At 32.7% G+C, this 17,049-nt stretch overlaps 1 protein-coding gene across 1 annotated transcript in view; it reads left to right on the top strand.

Moving 5' to 3' along the window:
* LOC126739640 (uncharacterized) overlaps positions 1 to 17,049 on the top strand; it is a 109,774-nt gene that overhangs the window by 82,121 nt on the left and 10,604 nt on the right. Inside the window, exons 6-7 of the mRNA XM_050445409.1 lie at positions 5,255 to 5,384; positions 6,542 to 6,682. Coding sequence (XP_050301366.1) covers positions 5,255 to 5,384; positions 6,542 to 6,682 — 271 coding nt within the window. The remainder of the gene's footprint in view (positions 1 to 5,254; positions 5,385 to 6,541; positions 6,683 to 17,049) is intronic.

Here is a 17,049-nt window from a genome sequence, read left to right as displayed (position 1 = left end):
TGTGTTTTGTGGATAAGGTAAATACATCTCTTTTGTTCTTCCACTTTTGGACAATTAGACCTGAGGTGCTTTCAGCTGCCTCGATTTCTCCTTTCCTGAGCTTTTTGTTAACAATTTGCTTAGGATTCATTTTTCGATTTGATTGAAGAGTGCCAACTAAGTGAGTGTTCCTGGCAAGTAGAGCATGTGCCAAAACCACACTTGTAGAATAATTATTTGTAAAAATAATACGTCCTTTGACAAGTAAATCATTTGCAAGAGTGAATACTACTTTTGTGATGAAGATTGGCCCTCTACCCGATCTTGCTCACAATAAATCAACATACTGTAAGTATATCCCTTTTCAATGCACAGCTTATAAAGTCTTATTCCGAACTTGTGCATTCGAAGGAAAAAGAATGCCTAATACAGATGCTACATACGACTCTGCTTCACGAAATGACAGACTCAGGCAAGTGAGACGAAACATTTGTTGCAAACGTCCATTGATTTAAGTTTTATGTGTTGAGACCGCGTGATCATACGAAAAGTCTCATAAAAAAATTACTAAAAAGTTTCTAATTAATTTTTTTTTGTGAAACAAAATATTCATGACTGTTCTAGAGCACCACAGTTAACTTTTAAAAGAAAAAAAAAAGTTGGCTGGAGGAACTGATTTTTTTTCAGCATTACGGCAGTCAACGTGTTAAAGTGTTTTTTGTTTTTTTTACTTAACCTTTCAAGTAATGTCGTTCCCAATATCATATTAGAACACCCGAATTGGAAGAAGCAGTACTTAATTTAATTGACACCAGTACTAGAAAAATTGGTCTGCAGCTACACGTCAATCATATAACGGAATTGACTATTTTAAAGGATCGGTTAATATATCCATATCACGTACAACGAGTCCAGGCTCTATTACCACGAGATTTTCCTAGACGTCTTGAATTTTCGGGTTGGATGTTAGAAGTCATTGAGCAAAACCCTCAGTTTTTAAGGCAGATTCTGTTTACTGACGAAGTTAGTTTTTCCAGAGAGGCAATCAATAACTACCCCATAACATAGTTGAAACTCATCACCAACAACAGTTTTCTTTAAATGTATGGGTTGGAATCATTGGTCACTGTAAAGACATAGAGGCGTATATTAAAATTATGCATTTTGAGTTAAGCCACTTTTTATAAAAATAATATGTTTGAATAATTATTAAAATAAAAAAAATGGAAAGTTGAAAATGTTTGACTTATAAAAAATAGTACTAAAGTATGTAGATTCATGGTTTAAAACGAATATTACTTGGGTTTTTCAGAAAGGGTTAAAAGCTCTCTTCAAAAAAAATACGCCCCTAAGTCTTTTTATAAAATTTTTAAATCTCAACGCCAGTGATAAAAAAGAAGTTTTATCACTGTGGAGGTAGTGCACAAGTTCATTAAATCGTTATACTTTTCAGAGGAAATTTTGGGCCCAGAGGAATGATTTAAGCGGGGTGGAGCAAATTTAGCTTGCATAGCAGTGCGTTTTAGTGTGATACATTGATAATCAATTTGTAGGTGACTGCTTTTAAAATAAATTTTGTCAATGGTTTCTTTTTTCAACATTATTTCGCGAATAATTTTCCAGTCGATAGAATTTCCGTCATCGTCTTTTCTTACTGAAAGAATCTTCAAATTTTTTGACAGCTCTTTAAAATTTAGAAAATCATCGGATGTAAGAGAATGCACAATATAAGGATTTTGGCGCCTTGCTAATCTTAATATCGGTGTTAGCTGTGAGGGTACAAATAAATCACCAGATTTTTTAATTGCAGAATCACCCTCACTCTGACCATGATATGGCTCAAAAAATCGCAGTGAAATGGTTTCTATGTTTTCTGATGCGCTCACCATATGTAATAACATAGATGCTACAATGGAATTTTTGTTCTGGTCGCTACAGCCATCAGAAAACAAAGAAACATTTTTTGTGCCTTTTTGGCCAAGTTCGTTAAGGTAGATATATAAGCAAGTAGAAATTTCACTAGAAACGCGCTTACTCAAACCCTCATGCCATAAAAAACAATGACACTCTTTAGATTTAATATTGTAAATAATGAAGTTATAGTTCGCTAATCTACGTTTATAAAATAACTTGTTCTCGTTGGTAATGGGTAAAAAAATTACTTGTTGGAGATCGAATACAGCACATACTTTGAAAATGTCTGGATCGTTTTTTTCTTGCTGCTTCTTACTCCGAACACATTCTTCTTCGGCTACATGCTGCTGGTACTCTTGCTCTAACTCTCTTTTTTTGTCGGCGTTACCCTCGGTAGAAAAATTATAATCCGCACTGCTCTTTTTTCGGATGATGGAAAGATAATTTAAGACTTTTGAATACCTGGAGATACAGTTGATAGCTAAGGTTGTTATCACTATTCTCATTTGTAAACATGCTATACATTTTTTTAATTGTAAGATCCGGGTGAAGATATTCACGTTTGGAGTTTTTTCGGCAATAGTGCGATTCCATCCGAGGAAATCTTTTAATATGTTCTAATATAAGCTGTCGAATATATTTATCATGTTTTTTTTAAATTTGAACATCTACCTCCACGTTTGTCTTTTTCAATAATACCAGTTTCTTTTAATTTGGCTAAGGTATTACGTACAAATTTATCAGTAATGCCTAAAGTATTAAGAAACATTGTTTGGCACACAGGTATTGGTATTGAGTCATTCCCCGGCAAAAAGTAATAGTTACTTTTTTTCCCGTCTAGAAACATGGCCTTTTTCTGTTGTTTTCTGTTTGGTATCTCTACGCTTTACAAACCGAGCTACAAATTTTCTCTGAAGTTGTAAGTTTCCAGTCCCATAAAAGTCATTAAGAATTTTGTGACGTTGTTCACCTGTTATTATTAAACATTTTTTCCCTACTTTATTACAAAAAGAACCACTACACCTGGGTCGAAGAACCTTCCTGGCAGGTATTTGCTTTTTACTATTGTAACTAAAATATGCTTCACCTAGATTTCTAAGATGGGAAGCAACTTTTTTTTGATTTTCCTTCTTGTGTGCAGTCAAATCTGTCTCATTTTCCTTAGAATTTCCGTCAACTGTGAAGTCCTCTGGTACTTCTGAAATCTCTTCTATTAAGCTGACTACAAGAAGCTCATGCATGCGCTAACACGTACCATCCTCGGAGAAATGAGTCCAATATAATAAGCGCAGGCAATTTGGACACGCAGCAAATACCTCATCTGATTCTCTGCAATGTGGAACTTCACAGTGCTGAATGTATGTCGGATCTTTATCCGAATCATCTTAAACTTCGCACGGTTCGGAGTCGAAGAACAGTTCATTGCTAATACCAAAAACTTTCTCATTACTGAGAGGTACTGTATTTTCTTTAGGTTTTTCCCTCAGTTTTTCCACTTCAACACTAGCTGCAATCTTGAGTGGAATGCTATTTGCACCAATAAGCTTCTCTCTTAACTTCTGAAGCGGAAGATCTTCTTTAAAAAATAAAATTCCGTTTCATAAAAACAAAACCTCCTATACATTACCAATTACTAACCACCAGAAACTCCCAAAAGCCACTATAAAATAAAATTATTGTAGTAATAAACCTGACCATTACTCAACACACTAATAAAACGTTTGTTTATAAACTATTTTAGCTTTGGTTGTTATTGTTTACCGGGGGGCACGTTGCGTGGTGTGAGTGGGGCGGAACACAAACGCTAGTTTTAAAATACGACATATGGGCGTAAGTGGAGTTAAGCCAAAAATATAATCTTTACGAGGCTTATCTCAAAAATGGCTTTTTTTGAGATACGCCCCTATGTCTTTACAGTGATTTGGAGACCAGGTTATTGGCCCATATTTTCTACCACAGTGTTTAGTTTATTAGCACGTCGTTATTTAGACGAAACATATCCAAATCGTTGGATAGACCGAGGTGGTCCTCTGATGTGGCCACCTCGGTTACAAAATATGAATCCACTAGATTTTACCACATAGGGTCATTTAAAAACTTTGGTGTACAGGATTTGGTGTACTATATATTGATGACTTGGGAAATAAAATCATTAATTCATGTGCCGTAATTCAAAATATAGACTCTTGCATAATGGCAGAGGATGATCTTTTTTAACATTTTTTTTTAAATATTTAATTTCTTTTTCTTTCATTTGGTTTAAAGCAAAAATTAGAATCACATCTAAACATTAATTATAAACACGTAAAACATTAAGGTAGATGGATTTTATTTTTTTTAATCGAATACGCAAACTCGGACAAAATAAAGTCAAGAGATCAAATTTGCTCAGAAATAAATTACAGAAACACAAAATAAACTGGCGTACCATTTTTTTCATCAAAAATATTTAGTTTAAACCTTACACGAACGTTGCTGGTACAAATGGTCCTTTGATGCATAGAAAATGCATACCAAATTTTAAATTATCTACAGGGGTTTTACAGGTATTGTAAAAAATCATATATTTTTCTTCAATATTTATCACCCGATATCTCAAAAATTAGGACTTTGAGGACGTACGTTCATATAAAGTTTTTTTCTTAAAATTTACCAAAGGATCAGCTCCTGAATCTTTTCGCATCTATTTATTTACCCCCTACATAGACGGTCTCAATGTGCCAGAAAAATACTATTCAGGTCCAGGATGTTTCTAATAGAAAGTGAAAAAATCTAGACTCTGAACTCCTAAGTCGCGGTATGTTCTACAACTACCCCCAAAATATGCAATTCCATTAAATTTACCACTTTTTTTTCAATTTAACACCCTTTATAGGCCCGTTGGTCACCTTAAATTATTAATTAGAAATTCTTGTAGTTCAAAAAGTAAAATACTCATTAATGGAATTTTTGTAACATTTAATTCTTAATTTTGAATTATGTAACAACTGATATTAATTTTATACTCATAAATAAAAGATATAAGTAACATCTTTTATTTATTATTATTATCATTATTATTATTATTTATCTATACGGGTATATACTAGAGTGAAAAAAACTAAGCAAATAAAAAAACAATTTCCATTTCAGTTCGGCGTAATCTTTTATTTACGAAATTGATTTACCTAATCAATGCGTTCGCTTACTTACGCAACCTATGTCATTTCATTAAATATAGAGAAGGTAATCGAAAAAATAATGAAAAATGAGAGAATCACTTATTTTTCTGACGTCCGGGAAAGACCAGGTGTCCCAAATTAACACCAAATATCACAAAAAAAAAACGTGAATGTGAAATGTATTTTTTTCGTTTTTTTAGACAGTCCTAAGCTACGTGGCATCAAATGGGACCATCGACCTGTTGGAGTTGATGTTACAACTTCCGGGATTGGATCCCAATAAATGCGATAATGAAGGAAACACGCCCCTACATTTTGCCGCTCAAGCAGGTAATCAACTGGACAAAATATAAATTTATAAAGTTTTAATGATCCCTCGAATATTTTAAAAATTTTACGGCAATAAATTTTAATTTATTTTAAGAGTAACGCAGCAAAAAGCTGTTTTTATAGAGGAATATTAAATAAATAATAAGATTATTTTTCATGTAAAAAATTATTTTTCATAGAGCTTTTTTTGAGCGATTACTCTGGAAAGGCTGAATTTATAGCAGTATAATGAGATCCTAAATAAAGTTTACCTTATACTGGTTACCTTAAAAGTAAGCAACCTACAATAAAACTATTTTATTACTATTTCGTGTGTTACTTTTTAATATTATTCATTGCTAAATTACTGTCTGGATAATCTGAAATTGTGTTTTCCTCACGTAGTTTACCTAATTACAGAAAAAAATTTCAATTTTATTATTATTCCTTACGATATCTCAGTCTGAGATATACCTATGAAAACTTTCCCACTCTACATCTACATCATCAAGTTATTTTTAAATTACTCTCCGGGTTTTCTGAAAATTCTGTTTTTTTGGCGTAGTTTCCCTAATTACGTAGAAAAAATATAATTTTATTACTATCCCTTATGATACCATACACTGATTTATATAGACAACAATTTTTGACTATTATTTTTCCATTGTATTTATGAAGTAGCATATTTTACCCAGTTGCAACATTTTATTACAAGTTTTGACGTATAAATCTTTTATTTCTCTGATTTTGGTTATAAGCAAACAAAATTTACAAAAATATTTTCAAAAAATGCAACTTTAAAGTTTTTCAAAAAGGAAAAAACAACACAACTAGTTTTCTACGTTTTTTTGTTATACAATTTTTTTTTATTTTGTTAGTATTAGACGAGGATTTTTTTTTGTATTTTACATAAAAAAAAGAAAAACAAGTAACTACAAAATTTCCCTTATAAGCGATTACAAAAAATTACTGGAAAACCACGTAAATGAGAGCTAAAGTAAATGTTAAAACTACAAAAATCCGACTTCATTATTAATTTTTACCATGTTTACACGTCAAGAGCGGTTTGTTTGCCATGTCGACTGGCAGACAGGCATGCAACAGCTCTTACTCGCTTTTTGTACTCTTTTGTACCACCATCATACGAAAATTTTAATGAAAAAATTTCCAAATTTCAGGACAAGTGGAATGTTTAAACTGCTTGGCGAGTAGATGCCGGGGAGTGGATATCGACGCCAGAAATAATTTAGGATTCACACCTCTTATGAAGGCGGCCTTACAAGGAAGAAATAAATGTGCCAAATTGCTTTTGTTTGCAGGTGGGTGGTCATACTTTATATTTAAAAAAAAACCTCCAACCTATCCAGATTTGATTTCTTTGGAATTTTTTACTGTTTTAATTCTTGTCTTTTAATCTTTAAAAACCTGAGCCGTTGTAAGAACAAGTGGGAAGTCGTTAGCAGCGTCATAAAGGCCTGTTAAATTGAATAAAGTTAATGGAAGTGCAAGCAAGCTTATACTGAAGCTCGTTAAAAATTATATTTTACGAGTACTTTAAAAAGGATGAATGCTGGTATATTCTTTTCCTGTACCGAATGCGACGTTAAAAAAACATCATTATTATAGCAAAGGGCCCCGAGGGTCGATTTAGTTTAATTTTTGCCGTTTCCTTAGGGGCTCTGACGAGTGTATTAGAGCACATAAAGCTGATTTTTTAAGGCAATATTTTGTTTCCTTTTTACAGGCTTATTTCGTAAAACGCTATAAAAGGCGAAGATAAAAGACGTTAAAAGAATTGTTTAAATATATAGTTTTAAATTAAGGACTTCATAAAAGACTTTTAGAAAATTTGAAAAGATTAGATTGATCTTGAAAGACTGTGATGTATAAAAAAATCTGCCATAGCCATTGAGTTATTTTTAGTTAAAAATTATTAAAATATTAATACGATTGACAATTATTTCCTAGTTGCCCCTTGTAACGTACTGAGCCTTTTTTAGAAATAAAATGGTTGGCGTCAGGGCAACCTCAGTTTTGTTATCATTTATTAAAATATTTATCTCAGTAACGATTTAAAAACTTAAATGTCACATTTTTTCTTTTAAACATATCGCTCATACGGAAGAAGAGAGTTAAAAGTTAAAGTTTTTTACATAAAATTTTGGCCGTCAAAAGTGTACACCCCCTCAGTACCCCTTAAAATTAGTTTTACGCCTTTTCTAAGATAAAGAGTAAATAGACCGCCTAAAATAACGGGGGTATTCCAAATTTCGTTTAGTTTGATGCAAAACTGTAGGCACAGTTTTAAAAAATCGATTTTTTTACACTTCTTGCGATGGCTGTAGCTAGAAGGGGGTGCATTTTAGGACCCATGTTTATAGGAAAAAAAAGTCTTATTTTGACCTCAGGAATACGCCCTTAAAATATATGTAGTGAATTTTGAAACACCCTGTAGAGATGAACGTGGACGATGTCCAGTCGTCGGGTTATTCTCCAATTTTCCAAATCTTTTTACAGATCAGGTGTATTTACTCCAAGCTCTCCTTTCCCATTTAAAAATATTGTGTTCTCTCTCTGCAGTGAACTCGTCGTGATTTATATCGTGGGGATCATCTGCGTAAGTTTGGCAGTATTTTCTTCAATCCTCCGCAATCCGTTTTACATGATTGTGCTGATTCTGATCGATGATTGTTTGTGCAATTGGTGTAAATTTTCTGACTAGATATCGGGCTTTATTATAAAGATCATGGGATTCTGAACGGTTTGCATGCCTTTGTACTTCTTTGCATACTTCATTGATATGTTTATTTTTATCCTTCCTAGATCTTTTTATTTTTCTGTTTGACCTCAACAACTTTGATTTGATTATTCTTTTCTTTTTAAGAAGTTGCAGCATTCTGTATATTACCCAATGCTTTTTCGTAAGGATCTTTTTTCTATTCTGGTTCTTTCTACTAATGGCACCGCTTGTTTTGCAAACTATTTTTTAAATTTAGGGAACATTGAATTATACCGAAGTTTATGTATTTCAACTTCAGATGAAATTAAAAAAATAATAAAAAAAGAGAAATAAAAAAAATTATTGTTCAGAGAACTTAGGCACTTTAAAAGTTTCTTTTAGATTTTTTGCATTATCCATTACTAAGCAGACCATCTATCTATTTTAACTCATACTACTGACATAGCGTTAAGATGAAAAGGTTGGGTTAGGTCTCAATTTCCTTATAAAAATCTTTTAGAGGTAAAGCAAGAAGACTAACTCGTATCCACTCGTATTCACAAAATAATAAAAACTATGAACAGTATGAAACATCGCTAGTGGCGCGCCCTCATGGCGTTAAAACGCGATATCTTCAGTCAGTTTTGTTGTTAATGCTATCTTTGACACACAAGTTATTGCTATTTGTTTATTTTTATTCATTTGAAAACTGGATGAAGAAAGAACAGATTGAAAAGTATTAAACAATCAAAAAGCACTCTCAAGTCACTTAAAAATGCGCGTGAGATGATTCAATACTATTTTGGAATCTTCATGTTAAAGATTGTTAATAGAATTGATTTATAGTGGAATAGATTGTTATCTACATACGTTACTGGTTTCTTATTGGTTGGTTAGTATTTAGGTAATTTTTTTTTATTATAATATAGTTTTAAATTTTTGATGTTGCTTTTCTGCTATATTTTAAGTGTAAAACAAACTGTTCATAGAATGTAATAATCAGGAGAATGTTCGAGGCTTGCTTAAATAATTTATAATATATTGTAAAGTATAATTATAATTTATGTATTGTAAAATAAGCCAGTCTACGTGTAAAATTTTATATATTTTTTATATATTTACTAAGTTACTAAGATACTTAACACTTAGTTACAGTTACTAAGTTACTACACCCTAAGCTAAACTACAATTTACTAAAAATAAAAAAATATTGGTTTCAACTTTCAACGTACGTTAATTTAACGCTCATATGATCGCAAGAGGCTAATTGCTAATTATGTGGAAAAATTCTTTATCTTTTCTGCACGACTTCTACCCAGAGATTTCGCCCCTTTTATTTCTTTATGAACCTCTTAAAAGGATATTTAAGCGTAACAAAGTGGGGGAAAGTTAATGAAGCGTGAAGAAATTCGTAAATTTTCACGATAAAGTTTATGGAGGGTGCAGTAAATACTAAATGGAAATAAGAAAATAGTTTTTAAGGCAACTTACGTGTGATAAATATTTGCGGAGTGCGTTTTTCTTAATCTAAAAAAAATCTTTAGGTGTAGAGGATCAATTCACTGCAGAATAAACCTAAGCATAATTCTCAATACTAATTTAAATGAGGAACCTTTTTTTGTTAGAATATTTGCATAACTTTTCGGACAACCAGGAAAACTACTTACTAATTCATTTTATTGTATAAATGTGCAGTATGTGAAAGCAAAAATTACATTTTTATTTCAAGTTCCATTGAGATTTTACGAACTTTATGTAATTCGATTCTTTTTTTATTCTCTTCATTTAGTTTTTTTCATTATTGCTTTAGTGATTTTCAAATTTTATTCAATGTCATTAAGGTACATGTCATTAAGATTCCTCATAAGTATTTGTGCCTTACTAAACTATACTTCTTCAGGAATTTTATTTATGGCTTGAAATGATTAAGTTTAATTACAACGGCGTTAGTATTTAAGCCAAGTTTTGACGTAGATAACATTCTAGGAATCATGGACTTATTCACAAAGCACTTTTTATTGGATATTTATTTTTATTTCTGATTCTTTTTTTTTCTGAAATTTTATTGCATAATTTTTTTTATTTCTGATTCGTATTGTTTTTTCACATTAAATTTGAGAATCATAATGTACGTACATCAGTAGAGAAAAATAAATTAAAGCTCTGAATTCTGATACAGTGACTTCCCAACCGAAGTGTAAACCAATTTAATTTAGGTAAAAATGATCAAGTATCTATATATTATTAATTTTTTCTTTTAACAAATTTTTTATTTGTAACAAAAACCTAAATATTAAACCCAAAATGACCAGATACATGATAAAATCAACATCAACGGCTTTAAATCAATAGTCTTAGTATTAGCTCGGTAAGGATTTTTATAAGTCGATTATTATATCTATTGAATTATTGTAGAAGGGCATTGTAGGGGTTATTCAATATTTATTTTATACATACTGTAGCGATATTGTTAGCACCGATTCCAGAATGACACCAGTGGCACACCTATAGATGTAAAATTACCGGTAATATAGGTAATTTATTAATAAAAAACAGCTTTTTAACTAATACTAGTTTTTTTAATTCAAAACTGTAATAACATTAGGAAACACAAAAAAAAACGAGTCAGAATGAACTACGTAATAGAGTGGATAATGGTAAATCATCCTCATCATCCCCAACCTCTTCATCTGATTCTTCTTTCTCCTTGGTTAATTCAGTCAAGTCTATAATTTCGAAACCGAGATCTTCTTTTTCAATTTCTTCCTCAGAATCCTCAGTAGCTTTTTCTCTTCTTGAATGATCTTCGTTTAGTAAATTATAATTATGGGCAATATAGGTTAGTTTTCCGGCTCTTTCCACGGTAAGCCTGTTTCTTCTTGCCGATGAATAAATCCATAAGTACTAAACGTTCTTTCGGTTGCGGCTGTTGACGATGGTAAATTTAAAATGTCTACAGCCAATCTACTTATTTTAGAACTGGAGCAAATTCCTGCCCACCAAACATGCCCAGACATAGATTTTTCGCTGGAAATAACGAATTCCTTAGCAAAAAAATTACCACCTCTAATTTTGTACTGTGCAAGTGCTTCCATAATAAGACCTACTTCTGAAGAATATTTTGGATGACGCCTTGGAGTTTCATAGATAAACTCCGTCGCAACTAAATTTTCAGCTTCAGCTAAATTGATACCACGTTGGTTTGGTGCTAATAGGTAAGCAGCAAGATGAACGGGTTTTAAACATTTATTTTCTCGTTTTTCAAGAATTGAACAAATTTTCTGGGATTCCAACATAGTAACGGACAAATTTGATACTTTGTCACGTAATATAGATCTTATTTCAAAAAAGCAGATAAACACTTTTCAGATTGTTGGCCCGTTAGCTTCAAAAAACGTTATCCACTTAGAGATTGGCTGGGAACAAGTCATAAGTTGCTTCTATTTGTAACCAAAATTCATTTTAAAGAAGAAGTCTTAATGTATTTGTTGAAAGAATCAGAAATATCTGAGTTATCATCAACTGCTAAACTTTTCAATGAATGTTTAGTGTCCAAAAAGCTTTTTAAATAAGAAACAAAGGAACCCCATCTTGTTTTCACCGGCAATTTTAAAGAGATGTATCGTTTTGTTTAACTGGATTTTTTCAAACCTTGCATGTAAAATCTGCGACTTTTTCAACTCTGATATAATTGAAATTATGTTCTTTTTAAAATTGGCAAAATGGTCTAATTTCAAGAAGTCTTCAACCAGAAGGTTTAAACCGTGACAAATACAACCATAATTAGTTATGTAATTGTACTTGCTGCTAACTATTTCACGAGCCTTTTTTATGTTAGCTCCGTTGTCAGTGACAATAGCCAAAAAATTTGAGGCTCCCAATTCTTCCAATACTCTTTCAATTTCTGAGGCCAAAAATGTTGCTAAATGTCTGTTATCTTCGGTATGGATTGATTTATAAAATACCGGAAGAGGTGTATTAATAACAAAATTGGATATAGAGTCTACAATTTTCAAAAATTTCTACAATTTGACCAACCATCCATTTGTAAGCTTAAGATAGGTGCTTCACTAATTTTTGAAGAAACTGCAGCTTGTACTCTAGTGTACTCAGATTCGAGTAGTGGATTTGACAACTGGTAAGGAGAAGGCGGTTTATATGCGCATCTCATTGTTTTGAATACATCTAACCATACTTTTTTTGTTGTCATATCTAATGAGGCTCCTGAGACATAAATAGCCCTTGCCAGTATTTCATCAATCTTGTTATTTTCTTGAGAGGACATGTTATCAATATACGAAGAAATTGTACCCTGTGATGCTTTAGATGTACTTGAAAAAGAAGAACTAGCTGAGGAAGGCACAGGCCGAACTAGTGAAGCTATTTCTGAGTCTAAAGTCTTAAATGCGTGTCCCTGCTGAGAGATTTCATAATCAGCAATTTCAGTATCACTATCTTCTAATACCATGGGTGAACTTCGCGAGGTATTGGTATTATTGTTACCACCGAAAACATTTTTAACAGGCCATTTCCCTTTCTTAAGAATGTGTACTATATTTTCCGGTATTTTGACACATTTAAGCAAATGTTGGAACTGTCTTGTAGCATTTCAAGGAAGTTTTGCAATATTTACAGGAATAGTTGTCTTTATCTTTAAGATCGTAGTATCTCCAAACATCACTCTTTGGCTTAATCATATTATCGCAACTACAAAATAAACATCATGCATTTCGAGAAGAGGTCAACTTAAAAAATATTTACTTAGCAGTTTAAATATCACCTACAATAATTACAGTTATTTAATAAAAATTGCACTGATAGTTATAATGGCTATAAACAACCCTTTTGAACCAATAATGCCACTAATTACGATCAAAACAGAGAGGCTGTTGACAAAATATCGCTTGCCACGGCCCCCGGGGAATCACAGAATTTTTATTACTCATATTTTGGTTATTCCCCGATCCCGATCTATACATCAAGAAAGCGGCGGCGCAGCGCCAGCGTAAGCCCACTCCGTACGGCACGATCGCCTTTCGTCCTTGCGGCTCGTGCCAGTAGAGCCAAGTAGAGCTGGCCGAATAGCGAATAAATGAGAGTATATAGAGTGAAAAACAACCCCAATATTACCGGTCTTGCAGTAATATTACGTAATATTACCAAAATTACCGGTAATGTTACCTCGGTAATATTACCCTTTACATCACTAGGCACACCACAAGACGTCTCCAGATTGGCGAGAGTCTTCCGGAACTGCGTTCTGCCGAGTATATAACGAGCCGCATGGTCGGTGTTAGTCAGTTGTCAGTTCAGTAAAATAAAGTTCGGGATATTGGCACGAGATTTAAATAATTTTAAATTAATACAGTAACGATAATTATCTCTTCTAAACGCTACAATACATGAAAAAATGGCTTTTTAAAAATATCGGTAAATGTTAAGTATAGAGCAGATAAAAATTCTGAAACATCCAAACGCCTCAGATCAAAGAATCACGATTTATAGTTCAAGGTATCTTAAATGCGGTGGGTTTATTTAACATTATCAGGTTGGAGAACAGAAGTCACTCCTTAACTAAAAATAGGCAAATTTTCAAAATGCCTCCGCATAGAAAAACTAATAAAAAAAAACATACGTCTGATTATTCAACCAAGCCTTATGTATATGGTCTATTTTCATTACAATTTGACACATTTATAGTAGAAATTAGGTCGGAAACAAAACAATGCTTTTCAACGTCTCGTGGCTGAGCGTCTATTCGTGACGAAAATAACCGCGTCAACTCTTGTTTGACTACCAACACGGTTTCATTCGTTCTTACAGAAAAACAGATACATTGTGAAAATAGATTAAAGAAAGCAAAATCTAATTTTCTCGTAAGTCACGTGGCTGACGAGGCGTTTTTAGTTATTAAATTACCTTTTTACTACTTTTTACTCAAAATGAAAGGCATCTCATTAGTTTCTTAATGCATATTAAAAAATTAATCAGATATGCGAAAACACTAAAAGTATCACAGGAAAAGTAGGTATATTTTGTAGTAGAAGTGACTTAAAGTAAACCAATGTTTCCATTTTGAGAGATGAGAACTAGGTCGACGACTTCCTGTTTTTATTTCTCAAATGTAGATATAAGAAACGACTAAATATAAACGATAAAAAATATTTTATGACTGAACTAAATCTTAATAAGTCTTCGCTGATTTCTGTCCGAACCTGATCCGTTCGCACACATGATACTACTGAGACTATTGGAAGTTACAAGTACAAATAAGATAAGTCATTATAAAATGGTGAAATAGGAAAAGATGGAGAGATTTTTCACATTTTAATTTTAGCAATCTTGCTAATCCTTATATCGCATAGAAGAGACAAGAGTTCCTTCAACTTTAAATCTTCCAAGGTTTAAAAATTCTAAAAATACGTACATCGCTGCTTTTAAAAAGTTATCGAACTTCGGGCGAGGAGTTAACGTTAGTCTCTCTATATGGAAGGGGTTTCGTATCGAATTTTCTCCGGAACGACGAAAAGCGGTTGTTTCGGTAACAAAGTTGCCGTTTTTACTACCGCTATTGAGTTTCGGAGCTATTTCGCCCTTTTTTTTGTCCTCGGAAGATTTGTGGTGAAACAAGATGTTGGATATGTGAAACCTATAATAAAGCAGACGGGATTGGCGTGTAACAGATGGTTCAAGAATATTTTCCAAATAGTAAGAGTGGAAAAAACGAAACCCTGAACTGACTTTTATTGGTCTGGATCTAGTAAATGAGTCTAAAGGCATTAAAAATTGGAAGATGATGCATACATTATAACTATTCATGGTATCAAGTTATGAAAAAATATTATTTTAATGAAGACTGGTGCGGATATGGTAGAAAGAAGAATATAAGTAAATATCAGAAGAAAAGCAGGAAGATAAAAATACGGTAAAAAGAAGGAGGACAAGAAGTTAAAAAGAAGAAAATAAAAAGATTAACTCGAAAAGAAAGAAAACCTGCAGATAGGGTAACAAGAATATGTAAAAAGCAAGTAGGAAGAAAAAGAAAAATAAGAATGCGAAGACAAAGATGCCGAGAAAGAGGAAAAGAATGACAGTGAAAAGCAAACGCTGGAAAAAAAGTCTACGAAAACAGTTACAATTTTAACTTTATTCTTTTATTTATAATTATCGTTTTGAACATTCTCCAATATTACGTAAGATGTATAAACTTTCATTAAAAACATCAAAATATCCTGATTTTTGCAAGATTAGTTCCCTTGTACCAAGACTAAAAAAAATGTGGATTACGTAGTGACATAAAACCAGGAATCAAGAAATAAGGAAAAAATAATAAGGAGAAGCCGAAGAATGGTAAGCAGCTAATATAGTGTTGCTGATCTGAGAAAAAACAACTTATTTACATAATTTTAATGGGACTTTCTATGATTGAAGTTTAAGGATATACGCTTAGAAGTTTTTGGAATCACTTCGCAATTTCCAATTCAGTTCCAGTTCCAAAATACGTATATTAGTAACTAATTAGAAAAAAATAAGAACAAAGAGTAAGAAAAGAAGATAAAGACAAAAAAAGAAGGGCACCAATGTAAGAAAACAGGAAGAAACCCATTAAGGAATACATAGATCCAGACTAAAAGAGGAACCTTTTTGAACCTGAGCGAGTGGGAAACATATTTTATAATACTGTCATTCAGTCGCAATCTCAGTCCCAGAAAATAGAGGAAGAAATCACGAATAGATTAATGGTTAATGAGGAGAAAGTTTGACAATTAGAATAACCTGAATAACAGAAAAACTGCAGGAATGGACGACATCCCCAATAAACTCATGAATATATGAAGGCGAAGAGCTAGAAACAAAATTAACTGAACTGTTTAATAAAATAATAAGCACATAAAATAATAATGCACCACTATGGTGCAATGTCAAAAGCCTCTTAGAACGCACCATCGAAAACAAAGATGAAACAATAAGGATTTTGGAAAAGCAGATCGATAGCTGATGCTCTGTTTATTATGAAACATGTAGGAAAGAAGACGATTGATTTACCTACCCTGCTTATGTATGTTTTATTGACCTATCAAAAACATTCGACAAAATAAAGCTCCTCGATGTACTGAATATATTGAGAAAGAAGCAAAGCCCAACATTAAATATAAACAGAAATCTAAACACAGGCATATAAGAATAAAAGTGAACCATTAAACAACAGAATACATACCAACACCAACAGGAATAAGACAGGAGTCTAATATAAAGTCTCATGATGATAGTCTCAGCCCATTCCGTTTTAACCTCGTCATGAGCGAGATTATACACCGTGTGTCAACAATCAATAAGTAATGCAGACTGCACAACATACCAATCAGCATAGTGTAGTATGTAGATGATACAATTTGCAAAGGCAAACCCATAAGATTTATCAGACTAGTAAAAAACACAATATGTCAATTTTTATTGGTAAAACAAAATGTATGACCTTCTCCAAAGAACCAGGATAGGCATAAAATCGTAATAGAAAATAAAACAACAGAACATGTGCCGATACTTAGGAGCGCAGACATCAAGCTGCAACAATACAATAAAGGACATAGTATCACAGGTCATCAAAGCCGCAACAATTTCAGGATATCTGAGAGATATCACCTGGAAAAATAACTTTATGCCCATTGATAGTAAAGTGTGTAAGTCCTTTGTGTCGTATTGAGACTAGAGCTGACGGGAATAAGACAGAAGACATTTAGAGGTAGAGTGCATCACGAAAGAGTAGCATACGAAGTCTGGCTATTAAATAACGAGACTGCGTGCCTAGAGGGCGCCCTAGACGGTTGGGAAAAACGAGTAGTACGTTGGGTATCTAGATATCTTGTCTATGCACGTACCAAAACACGTTTTCGTCACTATTATAGTATTCGTGCAGTAGCGGTTTGAAACGAACGTGTTTTTTTCTCGTGCCGAAAACCATGTGTG

This window comes from Anthonomus grandis, chromosome 8, assembly GCF_022605725.1.
Source record: "Anthonomus grandis grandis chromosome 8, icAntGran1.3, whole genome shotgun sequence".
NCBI lineage: Eukaryota > Metazoa > Arthropoda > Insecta > Coleoptera > Curculionidae > Anthonomus > Anthonomus grandis.
This window is presented reverse-complemented; position numbering and strand designations above follow the sequence as displayed.